This window comes from Merops nubicus, unplaced genomic scaffold (genome assembly GCF_000691845.1).
Source record: "Merops nubicus isolate BGI_N331 unplaced genomic scaffold, ASM69184v1 scaffold9881, whole genome shotgun sequence".
Classification (NCBI taxonomy): domain Eukaryota; kingdom Metazoa; phylum Chordata; class Aves; order Coraciiformes; family Meropidae; genus Merops; species Merops nubicus.
In genome coordinates, this window is record NW_008587572.1 from 21,440 (window position 1) to 39,871 (window position 18,432).

General features: G+C 40.8%; 1 protein-coding gene across 3 annotated transcripts; it reads left to right on the top strand.

Moving 5' to 3' along the window:
- Positions 1-560: 560 nt before the first annotated feature.
- Positions 561-17,093, top strand: TPD52 (tumor protein D52). Of its 3 annotated transcripts, XM_008948958.1 has the most exons (8): positions 588-711; positions 5,716-5,831; positions 7,510-7,658; positions 8,982-9,083; positions 10,051-10,077; positions 14,040-14,081; positions 15,475-15,523; positions 16,623-16,739. In XM_008948958.1, exons 1-8 carry the CDS (start codon positions 588-590, stop codon positions 16,737-16,739), a joined length of 726 nt encoding a protein of 241 aa, XP_008947206.1. The 3 variants fall into 3 exon arrangements, with proteins under 3 accessions (XP_008947205.1, XP_008947207.1, XP_008947206.1); XM_008948957.1 differs by lacking the exon at positions 10,051-10,077 and having other exon boundaries at positions 561-711; positions 16,623-16,933; XM_008948959.1 differs by lacking the exons at positions 10,051-10,077; positions 14,040-14,081 and having other exon boundaries at positions 561-711; positions 16,623-17,093.
- Positions 17,094-18,432: the final 1,339 nt, after the last annotated feature.

The window sequence follows — 18,432 nt, forward strand, 5'->3', positions numbered from 1 at the left end:
GAGTGCCGCTTTCTCCCGCAGTGTGGTAGGTACCTGGGCAGCAGAGACTCAGTTCTGGCTACTAGTTATTACACTGGTGGAAGCAGCTGAAGAAATAGTTACGCATGCAGAATTTTCCATTAATCAGAGAAAAAAGTCCTACACAGATGGTATGTAGGGTAGATTACGGCTAGTAATCCTTTTGTGTCCTAGAAGATTAAGGATATCCTGGTGTAGCTGCAGTCAGATGACCTTTTTTTATTTAAATGGTAGAAAATTCTTGATGTGACTCTGCAGAGGACCAAGGCACTCCCAGGAGCCGAGAGCTGTGCACTGTGGATGTTTGTTAAAGGAACGGTCTGTTTAAGTCCAGCCCCAGTTATAAATTGACAGGAACTTAGCTCTGTGCCATGTAAACAGCAGCAGCTACAAGCTGGCCAGGCGATGCCTGGCTGCGCGGCTCTGTCGGCTCTAACAGGGGCAGGAGCTGGATGCTAGGAGGAGGCACAGCGAGCGTGGAGCGAAGGAGCAGGGGGGTTCTGAGGAGGCGAGGAGGATGAGCGCCGCGGCGGGAGCGGAGGATGGCTGCGCGCTCGGAGCCTCCTGGCATGGAGCTCTGTGAGGATTACAAATCCCCCTTCGATTTCAACACTGGAGTGAACAGGAACTACCTTTACCTGTCGCCTAGCATAAACCTTTCTCCACCCGGATCACCTACACTGGCAAAGTCTGGTAACTTCCTTCTCTTCCTTTTTCAAAACCTCTACATGAAAACCTTAGTCATTAGTATTTGTAAAAAGGGACTTCTCAGATTAAGAATCCATAAAATTTGTCTGAAATGCAGGTGTACATGAAGGTCAAAGTTGACCTGCTGTTGGCTCTGGTAGTTTATTAGTTTTGGTGTATCATACAAGTAATAGCTCATGTGCTGTGCATTTACCAGCTTTACCTTATTTGTTATTTCCTAATTCAGTAGAAAGACAGCTTGAGGGGAAAATGAAGTGAGCAAAAAAATTAGGAACACAAGGGCAACTTCTGCAAGATTGAAGTAATTTGCCTAATTTGACTATTAGCTTTTTTGGGGGGGAGGTAGGTTTGTATACCAAGTTTGACTTCAGAGCTCTGGATAGTCTACCATCTGCTTTTGCCTTGGTGCTGAAAATATCACCGATTACTGAAAATATCACCGATTAATGAAAAATCCTTCTAACACCTTTACCCTGCTGCATTTTAGCATTTAAAATGCTGCAAATATTATGCCTGCAGACACTAACCATAGTCACACTGCCCTGAGGCAGCAGCTGTTGCGCGCTGTGCTCAGCAGTATCCATTTGGTGCTTAACCCTACCAGTTTCAAGGTGGTAGCCAGTTGTGCAGAACACCAACACCTGCCTCCCAAAACATCCTAGTCTGGTTTTAACACCTTTCCATTCCATTCGGTTCTACTGGACGCCATCTTTCAGAGTAATTAAAAATATAGAAAGCTTAGCTTCACACTTCAGGTGTGACAAAGCAAAGTTACAAAGGTGGTGACTTTTTTATTGATGGGCTTCTTCTTTAAAATCTTAGAGAATTATGCATCCCTTGGGGAGCGTCTGTGAACTAAACCAGAGATGAGCTAGGGGCCTCTGGCAGCTGTGATAGGCTTTCAATTCTGCAGTGATTAACTTCTACCTCTTCCAGAGGAGGAGGAGTAGTCCTTTGTATCTGGTGGTGATGCATCAACATAAGCACCAAACTTTTCTGGGCTTTTATTTCTTTTACATTCACTTTGAATGAATATATGATTAGTGTTTGGGAGAAGCCCAAGAACTTTCTCCTCAAGTTGAATAAATATGTCTTGCTTTGGCTTTTTCATTGAGATAAATGGGAAGCACTTAAATTTGATCTTATATATTGCAAAAGAAATATCCTCTGTAGTACTGTACATTACTCAGATGCTGGAATGATTTTATAATCTTGTAACAGCTTGTTCTCCTGCACTCTAATAAAGTGCCATTTTTCTTTAGCTTTGCTAACCGTCTAGTTGTAGCCAAAATGTTCGTTCTTGATGTTTGACAGAAGAATATGTCCATCTAAAGATAAAGATCTGTGAAGGCTAACTCTCCCCTGCCCCAAAAGCTGCTCATCTGAAATGACCACAACTTCCTTAAACTGCTAATCTCTGAATTCAGGCCAGAAAGAGGTAGGAGGTTCTGGTCAAAAAAGAACATGAACTTGGGTTGAAACCAACCAAAGCAAACCCTGAACCAGAAAACCTGAGCATAAATTGAGTGACTAATGCTTTGGGTACTCCGGCAGAATAATGGGAGCTTAAGTGCTGTTTCCCTGACGTGGCCTGTGGAGTCCTATCAACTAAGTTGTTCATGTCTTTATTTGGTTCATTTAAGTAGATCTGATAAACTGCTCGAATAACATGTTAATCTTAGAAATACAGACACCTGAACTGACCTTACAACTAGGTAACTTTTTCCCAGTATTAGACAAGTCTTCGCAATTTTTTTTTTCCAAACGGAGTTTTTATTCTGAGACATGAAATGCTCAGCTGAACTTTGTTACAGCCATCAGAGCACCACATGACTGAATTTTAAGCCCTCTGCAACGCTAAAGATGCAAGATAACTAATGTGGTGGAAGGTGAAAAATTGGAAGCAAATAACAGTTCTGTTGGCGAACACAGAAGACCACAAGTGAGAAATGCTCTCTTAATAACAGTCTGAGCTGAAGTATTTCCATCTGTTGGCTGACTGCTATTTCCCCGATTCCTTACCCTGCACCCCACAAAAATATCCAAGGTGGGCTGTGCACCTTTCCTTACGAAGCGTGCTCAAAGCCAGGGTCTTACTGTCTGTCAGCCCTAGTTTACGAGGTATTGAGTCGTGGCCATACCTTTCTGGAGATCTGTGGGTTGTGATCTGTGTAGGCAGCTGTTTCTGGGCTGGCTGCCTAGCACAGCCTTCACACAGCACAGATGAACCGTGTCCTGCAAGCCTTGGGAGCAAACTGAGGAACGGGGGCAAAGGGCGCAGAGAGGTGAACAGTAACCGGATGGGAGAGGAGGTGACGGAATAAAGACTGGTGGGAAGATGCTTTCTTTAGCTCCATTTGAAGTATGCAAAAGTATATAAATGGAAAGGGGGGTCAGGGGTGAGGAGAGGAAGGTGTGATTGGATGTACAGGGTGAGGCATGGAGGACTCCAAGTAGCAGTGATGTCCTGTTTTACTAAAAGATCTAGAAATGCGAAGGGGAGATTATTCCCTTGCTTCTTAGTGTTGTGTTTTAAGTTCAATGTAGGCAACAAGCAGCACAAACTCCCTTAAAACACTACTTTTTCCTAAGAGAAGGTACCTTCCCTAAACAGAAGCTATTGCTGTGTGAGACAATCCAGCATGTTTTCCTGCTGCTGGATTCATTTGATCTATTTTTGGTGAGATAATCCAGATGACCTTTCATACCCAGATTGAGCAGATTTTCAGCTGGATGTGCTAATGCTCTTGGAGTCAGCGTCATCTTTGGTACTTCCAAACTTTCTGAAATGGCTTTTGCAACAGCCAGCTCTGTAGTCTCTGAGGGGCCTGCAGATGGAGAACAAGGTCAGGCATTGGAGGCTTGAGTACTGAGGGTCAAAGGGTGTCAGGGGAAAATGCGTTTAAATTGTTAGCTTTCCTTCATTATAAGTATGTGTAATTAATAGGATAAATAGCTGTTTGATAAAAAGATACTACATTCTTAACCACTGGATGTTGAGAAAAGGAAATAAATTGATGTATAAAAATTTTCTGATTGTGAGACATGAGCTGTAATTTTTTTTTTTTTCTTGGTGCTGTAGTGCTGTGCTTTGGATTGGGCATTAGACTTGGAATGTTTTTCTGCCCTAGATTTATGCCAGAAAATAGTGTATTGGGAAACCTGTAGGAACTACATTATGCTTGTGTAGCAGACAGACATAAATCTCTGGAAAAACGTGGTATGTATGTAATAAATAAATGCAGAATGGGGTTTCAGTTCCTTTCTGTATGCCTCTTTTCAGTGTGTTCCATGGTAGCTTCCCTGTTATAAATGTTCTGCCCATGCAGCTGTGTGTGCTTCTAGAGGACAAGTGCACAAATACAGAAGTACACAAATACATGCAGAAAACATACTGTTTTGGAAATCATTTGTGAAATTGAGCTTTACCCGACTCTGGTAACCTGATCAAGAACAAGGCCTCGTCTTTTCTTAGACCTGACAGCTGCTAGGAGCGTCTTAGAGTACTGACAACTACTTACAGGCTCACAGAATTCTTTTTCCTCTGACTTTTCAGTGGATTGGGACATAGCTATTTGATGTCAAGCTTCACAATGAAATCGTGGTGGTGCTCTCATTGCACGTTAATGAGTTTTTTGACTCCTGGAGCAAATTGTAGTGTGGAGTGCCATCAGAAGATGGAAATGAGGATGGAATTTTATCTGGTGAATTACTATAATGACTAGTAAGGCAACACTCAACTTACCTGAACTACATATTATATACATCCACATACTCTCTCTTTACAAACAAAACAATCTTCCCCCTCCCTTCTATTTTAAGATTATTTCCTTTCTTTTTTATCATCTATAAAGCTCTTTTACCTCTTGAATAGAAAATTAGTTCTGGGAGTCCACAACCTAACAGTTGTGTCTCATGTATTCTCTCTGCAGACTGGTCTCTTTGCAAATGGAACAGGATTGCTTAATTCTGGCAAGCTGTATGTTTGTGTGTCAGCTACAAAGACTCAAAATGAAAAATCTTTTGCTGGAAAACGTTTGTTGCAGTAAAAGGTGTCTAAAGTGATCTTGCTGCAAGCACTATGGACTAAGAATAAATGAACCTTTAAAGTGAGCGTATCATAGTAATACAAATAATACTGTTCTTCCTGTCCCTTAAGCTGTGAAGGTGAAAGTTGAGGAAGACCATAGGGTTGTTTGGGATTCATACAGAGGAGTTTGGCAGAGTTTTGGTTTCTGGATCTGGAAGGGGTGAGAAGCAGCAGTGTGAGTGGATTCACATTCTTCTCGGTCCTTTCTCAGCACTCCATGGCTTTGTCTGAAGTTCTTGAACTCCTTCTCCAGGCTTCTCATCTGTCTTAAATATGTAGGTGCAAAACAGCATCTTACTTCTAGTTCCATGGTATGTGTCACTTTCTAGCCACAGTGGCCTCAGTTACTAGGGGCAGAGAGGCTGAGCAGGGTGTGGGAGAAGAGTTCATACTTGCAGTGCAACCCTTTTCTTCCTTTTTGCTGAGCTTGCTTGTTGCCATGACTGCTCCTAGTGAGACAGGTGGTTTTTAAGCTGATCCAGAGAGTGGTGAGGGAGGGAGCCTCTGCATTGGTCTTGAACACCTTCAGTGCTTCCAGAGCTTCTGTGCCACATGGAGAGAGCACGGAGGGCAGGGGTTGTGTAGAAACCACTGGTTGGGACATAGTGTTCTGTGCCTTGGTTTCTATCAGAGTAGTGGGATGTGTTGCTCTCGACATGTTTCCAGTCACCTGTTACAGCAGCAGTTGCAATTATATTGAACTTTAATACAACTTCATGGAACAGAACAGCTGGTAAAAAAGCCTCTGGTTTCCTGCACACCATAGTACTTGGAGTGTGACTTTGGTGTCCTCTCATCAGTTTTGTTTTTGCACTGGCACAAAAGGGCTGTATATGAACGTTAGCTGCTATCTGGCACACACGTGATGATCTGACTTATGATGATTTATTCACCTCAAGGGCTGCTGAGAAGTGACTCTATACCTGAGGTTGGAGAGGATGCTGCTGCTACAGTTGGTATGGAAGAAACACTCTCAGAAGAAGAACAGGATGAGCTAAGGAAAGAGCTTGCTAAGGTAAATGTCTTGCAAATAACTCTTAAACTGGTTTTGAGAATGAAAATCTGAGATCATGCTGTCTTTGAACATACAGTTAATGCTTTGCACATTTATTCTGAGAGTGTCTAAAGCTGGGTATGGCACTCCTGTGTATTGTGGGGAGGGAAGGGAAACATGTCAAGGAGAAAAGAATAGTTAGTTCTAGCTATGGGGAATTAAGCTACAAATGCTGTGCATATGGATCTTAAAGCAAGGTGCATAAATGCCTAACCTTTTTTTTTTCCTTAAGTGAGAAGGGGTTAATTAGGCTGTCAGAGAGAACATGGTTAGAAGCCAGAACTAAGTATTGTCTCAACTGACATGGAGTAACTAAACCTATTGTTTTTCTGAAGGATTCTTCATAGTAATATCCGAGTAGACACTGTTTTGCTAATGTCTAACCATGTAACTGCTCTTGTCCATAGTTCATATGGAAGATTTTTTTTAAGAGACAGTTAAAGTGGCACTCTTCAAAGGACACTCAAGTATTCAAGCCTGATACATGTATCTCAAAGTTGTCAAAGTCAAGCTTTATTGAGTTACCAGTCTTTTTTTGTTTTGTAGTTCTATTTGACTTTAGGACCCTAATAAAAGACATCAACTTAAGCCTAAGGTTGGCAAACGAAGGTTAGCTGTGAAATAAGCACATTAAATACAGTCTTGGTTTTGGTAGTCCCGAGTATTATTTCATACCAGTCCTATCAGCTGAGGATGGTGAAGAAAATCTGGTCCTGCTAGGGTAGGTGACACTGAACTTCAGACAGTATCCAAAACAAAGGTGTATTGAAGACACCGGTAGGAGCCTCGAAGGAGCTTAGGTGAGTGGGCAGCCTGATACTCCATAAAGTAGGTCCAGTCTGGATGAAGAAGTAGGGTTGGATGTATGCCTCACCTTTGCACAATTGGCCTTGGTGCTTCTGTCACATCTATATATCCTACGGAATGGCATCATAAAACTGTTTTGACATTTGTGATCATGATTTCGTCATGCCTCTGAGAGAGGTTTAAGTGACCATCTGTGCAAAGAAGGAAGTATAAAACTAATACAGTTCTCTAGTTGCTGAACAGCTGCTGTGTTTTTGTTGTTATGGGCTGGGGTTTTTTTCATTGTTGTTTTGGTGGTTTTTTTTTGTTGTTTTTTTCTTTTTAAACTGCTCAATCTGTCACCATTTCCACTCCTGCTCCAAGGGAAGGCACTCCTGTGGCTGAATCCAGCTTGCAGTTGCTGGCTTAAGCCACAAAAGAGCCTTTCTGTTCAAGCAAGGAGAGAAAACTTGTGTATGGATCAGACATGGTCTGAGCTTCCTGATGTGGCAGGAGAATACAGGCTTGGCAGTTGTCCCAGGTTTGACTAATCTTCAAGCTTCATATAGACTAACGTTGTCTAAAGGTAATGATCTCTAACTGTACAGTTTTATTTACACACTTCCTTGTGCATGTTCCAGTAACAGAGCTAGCAGCACGTAGCTTACTTTCTTACTAGCTTGTGATGTAGAATACGGTGGATTTCCATTTTAGTTTTCAGAAACAACTGTGAAGCAATGTTAAAAACTGTGTTAGCCCTCCCATTACTGATGCCTAGTAGATGTTTTAATAAATACATGGCTAAATGGCTGAGTATATCACTTGTTAACACTCATCAACTCTGCTGCCACAGGTGGAAGAGGAAATCCAGACGCTCTCACAAGTGCTAGCTGCCAAAGAGAAGCATCTAGCAGAGATCAAGAGGAAGCTGGGAATTAACTCGCTGCAGGAACTAAGGCAGAACATTACCAAAAGCTGGCAAGATGTTACATCAACCACAGCGTATGTACCAGTTCATGGTGCTTGTCTCAGCTGTTGAGGTGAAAACCATGTAGTTCATGCCACATCTAAACTCTCCGTTCTTGTATAATGAGATGAGTGTAGATAACACAAAGCTAAGTTGCACTAAAACTTACCTGGATTAATCATCATAGATTTCTTTAAAGAAGGCCACTGTTACCCATATCATTTCATGCAAAATAAGAATGATTGACCATAATACGGGCAATTCTAATATACTTTTTGACTGACATATCTGAGATTCTGTTACTGAGATACCAAGGTGTCCTAAGTCCAACAGAATATCCTTTTCCAGCCTGAAAAATTGTTGTAAGCCGAGCTCATGGAGGAAGAGTTCAAAGTCACAGTTAATGTTCTTGCCAAACACCAAACATAACTGTTAGTTTATGGTATACAGGGAACTGCCTTCTGCAATGAATGACTACACAGAATGCAAGAGGATGTACCTCAGGGTTGCCATGAAGAAGATCAGAGGGCTGGAACACCTCTCATATGAGGACAGGCTGAGAGAGTTCGTGATGTTCAGCCTGGAGAAGCAGAGGCTCCAGGGACACCTTATTGTGGCCTTCCAGTCTCTGAAAGGGGCCTACAAGACAGCTGGGCCGGGACTTTTTGTAGGGGCTTGTAGTGATAGGACAGGCGGTAATGGATTCAAACTGGAAGATGGTAGATTGAGATTAGGTGTAAGGAAAAAGCTCTTCCTTATGAGGGTGGTGAGACACTGGAACAGGTTGCCCAGGGGAAGCTGTGGATGCTCCATCACTGGATGTGTTCAAGACTAGGTTGGGCAGGGCTTTGAGCTAGTGGGAGTTGTCCCTGCCCATGGCAGTCGGGGTTAGAACTAGATGATCTTTGAAGGTCCTTCCAACCTAAACCATTCTATGAGTGAAACTTGTTATTGTGAAGTTCATTAACAAAACCATTTGGCTGTAAGATTTTAGACACTAGGCATAAAAACAGACCTCTGTTCTTTTTCAATGTGTGTGCATAGTGTTGTTCTCTTGGGGTTTTCTGTGGTGGGATATTTTTTTGCTGTGATTTCTTTTAATCCTACAATAGCAGAGAGCATCTCTTCTGGATAAGGGGTAGCAGATGCATGCTGTTGAACCTCATCTGAAGTCTGAGGTGGCCGAGATACTGTAGCCAGAAGGGAATGCAGTGGCTCAAAATAATCTCTTAAGTTGTTTTTCCATTTGACCCCAAAGCTGAAATATACCTTTATGTTTCATAGAAATTTATGGACACTAAAAGTTTCCTTATGTAGTCTAGTAAAATAACTACAGACTTAATTTTGTTTCAACACAGGTACAAGAAAACATCAGAAACCCTATCTCAGGCTAGTCAGAAAGCTTCTGCTGCTTTTTCATCTGTTGGTTCAGTCATAACCAAGAAGTTTGAAGATGTCAGGTAAATTTCTTTAGCTGTTCCAAGTAGTTGCATTTTTGATTTAAGCAGTTCACTGAATTAAATTTACGCTGTTAGTGTATGTAGCACTTCTAAAAGTTAATCTATCAAGAACCCTCAGCATCTGTTTTAGGAGAGCTGAGCAACTTGCTGCAAAATGTGCTTGTATGTCCTCACTGATGCAGAAGAGTTCTGTGGTGTATATTTTATATATGCAAGAGAAGCAGTGTATGCTGTTACCTCCACTGCTGCTGGTATGTTTCTGGTAGGGTTGCAGGTGGCATTTTCTGCCTGCCTCTGTAGTGCACATGGCATTGTCAGTTCTGTTCTCTGACTTTCTCAGCTTGTGGAATACTACATTTAAATGATGTCTTTCACTGTTTGTGGTTTGGTCTTGTTTTGTTTCTGTTGTGTGTGTTTTTTAGTGATTTTTTTTTTTTTTGGTCTTGTGTCTGGATTCCTTTCAGGTCTGTTTTATTTCTTTGTAAGCTGTTCTACCTCATAGCAGTGGCTTGATTTTATTATGTTTTTAATGGACAATTGGCACTTTTAAATTCTTAAATGGGTAAGTTCAGTGATCGTTTTTAGCACTATTGTGAGCTGCATGGAAAACTCTTCCTTGGATGCAGTCCAGTCATATGCTTAGCTTACAATTCTTTGATTACATAATTTTTACTACTGGAACATACAGCTCCTCATTTCTGCTTGTAATTTGTTGTGACTAGTGGATCCAACTTATTTTTCAATTATTGGATAAATAAAAATTCACACATTCTAATAGAATATTGCTGCATTGGAAAGCAGTGTAATAAAATCAGCCCTGTTTTCAAGTGCTGCCATTAACCTCTTTCTTGCTTTTTGAAATGTAGTGAGAAAACACTTTGAAGGTGCAGCTACACAGTTACATATTTTTCTTCAGATTTATCAGAACTTCCTTTCTCTTTTTAATGCTTGCTCTGGCATTGTGCAGACTACAGGCATTTTCACATTCCTTTAGGTAAGGTGGGCGCAAGGATTGTTTCTGAAACTTAAGCATGTAGTCAGACTGTCTCCTTTAAAACTTTTAAATAAGTTTGGTCTGTAAAAGGTAATTTCTTTTTTTCTCTGCTGTTAGTTAACATAAGCTCTTTTAATGTCAGGGAAGATGTTTCTTCAAGGTCCACCTGGTAAATATCCCAGAGCAGATAATTTTGAGAATACATAACCAATCAGTTTCTCTTCCTTGTAAGAAAGTAAGAAATCTGTTAAAATGATTCCACAAGTTTTTTTGTAAAGATATGGAATATGGCTTTGAGGTCAATGGCATGCAGAATTCCTCCTCCTCCTTGTCTGTACAGTGTTTGTGCCTTGACAGAGTATAAATTTTCCCTTCTTCATGTCTATTACAATGGCTGTTTAGCATTGTGACCCTAATCAAATCACTAGAGTCTAAATGTAAAATAGTTTATGCATGCTCTGTTCACAGTTTGTCCAGTTAAACGATACTTACCTTTGAGTTGATTATTTCAGCAGCTCCAGACACCGAGTCTTTTAGTCACCTTGTCTGCATTGCCTTTTATCTGCCTTGTCTAAACAAATACAATTTCCTCAAGTGTAAGAATAGCAGCCTGTCTGAAACATCTCCCCTTCAGCACTGGGAAGACAGAGGGAGCCTGGAAGATGTCTCTGTACTTGGATGCAGAGATTGACTGCTTGCTTAACAAGGTTTACCTTTCTTCCTTAAGGCTATGGTGTTGCCCCACTAGTATTAGACTATTGCCTTTGACAAGGGCAAGCACAGACTTATAGGTCTCTTCTGGCTTCAGGAATTTAATACTTCAAAAGAAGAGTGTCCTAATTACTCAGGTTAGTGGCTAGGTGGGTGTTGAGTACTCTGTCAGAAACTGGGCCACTGGGAGGAAATGTAACAGGGCCAGAGGAGTCCACACTGTTGGTGTGCTTCTTGGGGAGAATCATGGCAATGAATATTTGAGGTATTGTTACAAATTCAGGAGCAGCTAGGTTTAAAAACAAAACAAAACAAAAAGAAAAAAAAAAAGAGGGACGAGTTAGTGCCGTTCAAGATCTTAGCTACACTTAAACGGGAGATTAAAAACCTTTGAGGTCTTTTTTCTTTCCTGAGGACCAAGTTCATCTTGGCTTCAACCAATGAATTCATGTCCTGGGATTATGTGAGTACTCAAGTGATGTCTACTTTTAAGACTGCACAAATCTGAACTTTAGATTTAGACACCCAAGTTCTTTCCTGGAAATGAGACCTGATGGGCCAGATAATTACTTACTTACTTGAATAAATACCAGACATGCAGGTACATTTTTATTCCTAAACTTTCATCTGGCTGCTTCATCATGGCTTTGCTTTTCTTTTACTGTTTCAGCTTAGGGACTTCTCAGATGCAAGGGCTTAATTTCTTCTGTGTTGGACTATTTCCACATGTTCTATGCAGCAAACATCGACATGCAGGTCTTCATTCTTGCACTGCAAAGTGATTTTGGAGGTAGTTGTGGAAGGGAGTAAGGCAGTGGGTGAAGCTGTGAACTTGGAAAGTGATGGAAGAGAGGAAGAGGGAGGACTGGTGATGCAAAGCCAGTGCATTGCTTTCTGATTGTTTTCTCTGGTTTTTCTTATGCTAAAAATGCACTCTGTTCCTTTCTAGGTTGGTTGTAATCTGATATGGTCATGGACTCCTAAATAGCATAATTTATATCATCTGGAAACTTAACTATTAAAAAAAGCAAATAACTAGTGCTTATGCAGTCTTCAGCCTGTATTTTTCAGGCAGGGACTATGGCATACCTCCTTGTGCACTTTCAAAATGTGAGGCAATGTAATAGCTATAAAATTAATCACATAAAGGATAAGAAAGCTTTTAATGCAATACAAAATACATGAAAGGCTGGAGAGCAAATTATTGTGCCTTTTTGGGGTTTTTATATATATTTTTTTGTTTTGTTTAAGCTGGGGGTTTGCTTGTGAGCATTGTAGAAAGGGCTTCTCTTCTTCAAACTGCCCAACTTGATGGCCTAGTTAAGAGAGTGCTTTGATGTGGCGTTCTCTCATTTCTAAGAAGAAATACAAGTTCTTTGCTTTGTAAAGCTTGTCAAAGCTTAATTGTACTTCTTAGCACTACTTGAAGAACAGGTGATTTGATGTTAGGAAAAGATCAAATGAATTTATCTAATCCAGTTTTCCTGCAAACAAGATTATTCTGTGATAAAACTATATACTGTCATACAGTGACATTTTTCAAAATAGATACTGAGTATGTGTAAGTGTATTGTACAACAGCAAGTATATCCTTCATGAATGTACAAGTACTTCTCCTGTTAGTTCCTAGTAGTTCTTCTGATCTGTATGAGACTAAACGAAATTTCCCCAGACATCTATTAAAAGATCTGCAGTAGGCTGTTGCTTTTCAGTGTGAGCAGGTCTACAGGCTCTAAATATATGTGGAAAAGAAGGGAACTTGAATGCTCTTTTAGCCTTAAACTTACAGGGAGGCATCTGCAGAGGGAAGGGCAGTGGCAGAGCATGACTGAACAAAGAGAACTAGTTAGTATCAGCCTATTTCTGTCCTAAAACTCAGTATATAGTAAGGTCAGAACTTCTATTAATACGCATCACAGCAAGGAATATAAATTACACTCTGGAAGACCATCAGTTTCTATGTGCTCTGGAAAAGCTTGTGGAAGCCAAATTTTCTATGAAGAAATGGAGTTGAGGAAAGGGATAAACATAGCCATGTATTACTGGTGTGTGTCAGGACAGCATCTGGTCTTTGCTTATCTGATTCCCAGTGCACTGTAACTACAAACCAACACTCAGCTGTGCATCTGCCTCAATGGATCACAACCTTAAAGGAATTTTTTGTGTGTAGGATTTTCTTCTGTCCTTGTGTTCTACTGATGAGCTTTCCAAAAGAATCTCCTAAAACTCGTTCTGCAACGAACAGAGAACATTTTTGCTTCTGCGACTGTATCTGACATTGTGCTGAAGTACTAGTGGGAGTTTTGGAGGTGTATCAAATGAGAGGTTCCAATCCCAGCCGTTGTCTGGAAAGTCTTCTCTTGAAAGACGCCATAAAGCCCAGTGAAAAATTGACGTGCCAAGTATAGTTATGAAAACCTGTGATCATCTGTTTTTCTAACTTACAATTATGGTATCTGACAATAATTATTTAATGTATAAGACCGATTTGTATCAAGAATAAACAGGAATTTTCTAGAATATGGAATGAAAGTAGATGCTGGATGGTCTTGAAGTTATTTCAGAGCTCCTTAATCGATACCCAGGTGCCTTTTAGGAGTAGAAGTGTGTTGCTGCATAACAAACAGTAACTGTATAGCAACACTGTTAGGCTACAGAAATCTTCCACGAATTTCAGAAGTTTGAGACTATGACTTTCTCCCTGCCCCAGCATAAACCTGACTGTGAATACAGATTGCTGTGACTGCTCTCGCTAGCTGTTTTATATGGACGAGTTGATAATTTGTATTGATGAGACTGGAAATCTCACACTGAATTGAAATGGAAGCCTTCTGAATGCAGGAATAATTCTTTCAGTAGGAAGATTATTTAATTGATAAGACTCTTGAGTATTCATTTTTTGCTTGATGTTGTCAAAACTGTCAATGCAGCATGAGTCTCTGATTGCTCGAGAAACTTCCTGAGTAGACAGACTGTTGCAGCTAAGCAGAGTCTGTACTAACAAGCATGGCACTGGAATCTTTCTAAAAAGGAAGAAAGGTGTTGCAGCTTTTGCTCTGATGTACTTGTATGTGTGCATGGCTAAGCAATTTGAAAAAGCAAACCCAAGCAGTTCCTATGTAAGACTGTATAAGGCCGTTTGGCTGTTTACCAACAATGGTGTCCAGAAGTCAGCTCTCTAAGCCGATTTCTTCTTGGTCTATCACTTGAACTAACTTCTTGCTTTCTTTTTTCTTAATGCTGCCATTTAGTATACGCTCCATACAACATTCAATTAGCATGCCAATTATGAGGTAATGTATGCATAACACAGCGGTTGAGTTTATTTTCATATGAGGAATCAAATCAGATTGATCTTAGGTCAACTAACACAGATTTAAACAAACCCAAAAACCCCACCCAACTTTGTGATGGATTTCCTGTACTAAGATATAGGATAAAATTTGGTTTATTTCTGCTTAAGGGTGGTGTGGTTATCCCATGTTTGGAATGTAACCACATGCATTTGCCTGGTGTTTTGGAGAGAGAACTGTAACAACTTTTCCCTGTCTGTTAGAAATGTAATGTTATGAAATGATTCCAAGTTATAAAGGCAATAGCTTGGCATCTGTTTTAGTACAATGAAAGTGAGTAAAACCCACTGTTTTCATAAAAAGTCTCTTGCTGACTGGGAGTGCTTGCCTCTTCTCTCCCCTTGCCTGGCACTGTGTTCCTCTGTCTCCTGAGAGACCTCTGGTTGGATATAGATAATTACACACGTCAGCATCTGCTTTCCTAAGTGAAAGTATGCTGCTAAGTGTGGGTGACCTACACAAATACCACGCAAAGGGGGAAGGGAAGCTTAAGGCCTTTTGAGAAAACCTGCCTGTCTTCCAGTTTTATATAATTTTTTTTTTTTTTTAAGTCTTGGTCCCAGTCCACTGAAGGCAAGCATTTTCCATCCTGCATAGAGGTGGAGAAGGTGTACAAGCCTCTTGCACAAATCTGCAAATGGCAGTGACAGCCAGTTGGAGCATTAAGCCGTTCTTCTGACCCTTATAAATAATACACTGGCCCTCAGCATGGAAAACCCCAAGGTGTCCTACTCTTCATGTGCACAACTTACCGTTTGTAATCACAGCTGTCTCCAGCACCTAGAAGGGAAGGGGGAGCCTCCCTTAAATTTAACAAGTTAGCAGAAAATGCCATCAGGAACCGTGGTTTTTTTTTATTGGACATGTTAGCCTATTTAATTAAGCTAGTTTTCCTACAAGAAGTGAAAAAACTCTGATGAGCTTTCTTCAGCAATAGCAATTTCTTCTGTGCTAGCTAGAAGTGGTGACTAAATTTTCCTTTTTTTCCTTTTTTAAGCCAGAAACCTGTTTGAAATCACTGGGAATAATAAGCTAAACCTAAAATACTTGCTAGTTGTCCCTGTGATGTTGTGATGAAAGATCCTGTCACTGATCCTGGCAATATTTAGTTGTCAAAGATACAAATGATCTGCAACATGAGTGTATTTGAATTTTAGTTTTGTAGTACTTGGGGAGATTGAGATCTAAACTATTTTTAGGCTACCCTTAAAACAAGGAAAGAGCTCCAAACAAAGCTTACACTGACAATGGAAAAAGAACTGTCTGCTTGTTCTCTGATGTTTATAGACTAATGAGATCTGGTTTTAATTCTGTAATTCCTTTATTTTCCTAGAAATTCTCCGACTTTCAAATCCTTTGAGGAAAAAGTTGAAAACTTAAAGGTAAGCATTACTAAAACACCGTGGTGATTATGGAGCTGTGGATGTGGAGAAGAGACTCAAGTGGACTTTGGGAAGCCTGTTTTTTAGTTATTGGTAAACTGTTGAAGGTGCTTAAGACGACATCTTCTTAAGTACTGTGCAGATGGTTTCTCTGCCTAATGATTTGAGGATAAAAATGAGCTTCCTGCACATCTTATGGGAGGATTCATTTAACTAGAAGGTGTAACAGCTAGCTAACCTGCACAAGTAGCTAGTATAACATGCCTAGTAGTATGTATTCAAAATGGTCTACACTTCTATTTCCATGCCTTCTGAAGGACTAGTATCCTACACAGGAGAATAGCTTGAGAAGTTTCCCTCATTTCTGGCATAAAATACAAAAGGCCTTTTGCACCTTAATTTAAAATTTACTCACAAAAGCCTCAAGTGCCAGAAATAACCATTAATGGCTTTTCCAGGTGGTAAAAAAAAAAAACAAACCACAACTTGAAAATGAATACTACATGTAACTGGTACCAGATTTGATTGTTCTTGTGGGCACACTGGGTTGGATGAGAAGCATGCAAGTGGTAGCATGGGTAACTGGGTTCCCTTGAGAACTGACTGGTATTAACACTCCTGCCGTCGCATGGGGTATATAGTTCAGAGGGAAGTGAAAACGCATTACGTGGAGAAAGTAAAATAGTTGCTGTGCTCTGCTAAAGATCTCAGGAATTGCTGCGGAGGCTGAAATCTGCTCAAGGTTCTTTCTTGAACAATACAGAAGTGAGTTTTAACTCTCAATCTTCCAGGGCCTAAGTGCTTGAAAGGCTGCATGCCTGTACCTAATTTAAACTGAGGGTGCATCAACCTTCAGACTCCCTGGAATCGGGGCTGCTTCATGCTTGGTGTCTCTCGAAGTCAAAGGGAGGCTGCTATGTTCATCTGCTGGTGGTGGTTTTCCACAGTACTTAAAGTCTTGTGGACGTAGCTTAGTCCTGGAAAAGCTGCTCTGCTGAAAAGAGTTATTAAACTTACTCACTCAGAGGTGCTGCGTTTCTACAGTTAAGTGCTTGGCAAGTAACTGCAACTGTATGTTGAGGCTCTCTCTGTGTTTTAGTCTAAAGTTGGAGGAAGCAAACCTGCCGGTGGAGACTTTGGAGAAGTTCTCAACTCTGCTGCCAATGCCAGTGCCACAGAAACTATTGCAGAAGAGATGCAGGAGGAGACCCACTGAGATTCCTGCCTCTGTCCTGCTACCCACTGCCAGATGCTGCAAGCAAAAATTAAGCACACTTGTAACATTCTTTGCGCTCTTTCCACCAGATGTGCTTTTATTTAGCACATAGCTATTTTACCAGGTTAACTGATACCAAGCTTGTTTGCAAGTTTAAAATATTTTTGAAACTAAAATACATTGTTTGGGGTTTTTGTGTGGGAAGGGGAATTTTTATGCCTTTCACGCATTTAAAGGACTTATCTATAATTTGAAGGCAAACTTTAAAATATAGCAATGAGAAAAAAATCTTTTGAGAAGTTAATTATACTGTACATATACTGTGGATACATAATTTCTTTTAAATCTTTAACTACTGCTCAACTTAATCGTTATGAACGTACTGCTGCTGCCAAATTCAAGCTGGTTACTTCACTCCCTTGTGATTATTTCAGTTAAGTGTTGCCGGCTTGGGACACCAGACGAGGAGGATCACTCCCAACTAAAGAAAGGACTTCTGTTTCAGCAGGCTTTCAACAAGTCATCCATGGGAGGATGTCTTAAGAGTGTGTTCGTCATACAACAGATGTGGATAGAGTATAACATCTAAACCTTACTGATCGGTCTCTGGATTATCCACCTAGGAAAATGCTGACTGTTGCAAACAGAAGCAAGATACCTAGTAGTGCTGGTTTGATTCACTTAAAAAAACATGTATAAAAAACAAGACTGAAAATGTTAATGTGGTAAGATTACACTCTTCTGCGCTTTGGGTGAGTTGAGAATAGATTCAACTTAATACACACATGGTGGTGTCACATTTACACTGAGTAAGAAAAAGCCTGAGCAGGAAGGTGGTTCTTTTTTAGGCATCAGGATAATTGCTTCCAAATGTTAATGTTGCTTTCCCTTGTACGCAGACCATCGAAAACATCTGCTACATTTTTTTTTTTTTGTGTTAAAGGCCTTTACCATTAGGATCCCTGTTCCTGTTTAAGACCTCAGACGTCTATTTTGAGAGATGCACGGCGTCATACTGCAGCATAGCTCTCTTGCAAGATCTGTTCTCCTACATGTGGCTTTATCTGATGTATTCTTCCAATTTCTTGTATTTTGTGTGTTTCTGGCACATGATGTCAGTATGGTTACAGCTTTCGGCAAGTGTTCTTATCACCATGCTTAGAAGTGGAAACAAGTTTTGAAACGTGTGAAATCCATAAAACTTCAACCGCCACAGATGGCTGGAGGAAAAAAAGCTGGCTCCTGACAACCCTGCTAGCCTGTCTGATGTAGTGTATCTGCTTAATTACATGTGATAAGCTTAATAAAAATCTGTATGTCAGGAACGTATTGTTATGTGAATATGGAGGATTATATAGAAAAGCAAGACTTTTATTTCTGACTGAAACAGTCCCTCAAGGAGTGCTGAATAGTACTACTGCGTGAGGGGGATTCGGCATGAATGAGCAAGGCCTTCCCCAAGGAGTTGGGGCTAGGTTGACTTGTAGTGGCTCACACGGCACGAGGAGCGGGACCCGCACGGGAAGAAGGGCAGGGGGAGAGCCGAGCACCGCTCTGTCGGGTCCCGCTACCGTGGCGCCTGATCCGTGGTGCGGGGCTGCTTCCCTTACCCCTTAGCTGGGAACAGAAGGGTCACCGAGGCCAGAGCTGCGCTTGCCGGGCTGTGAAGGGAGTCGGGTGTTTCCGGGACTAA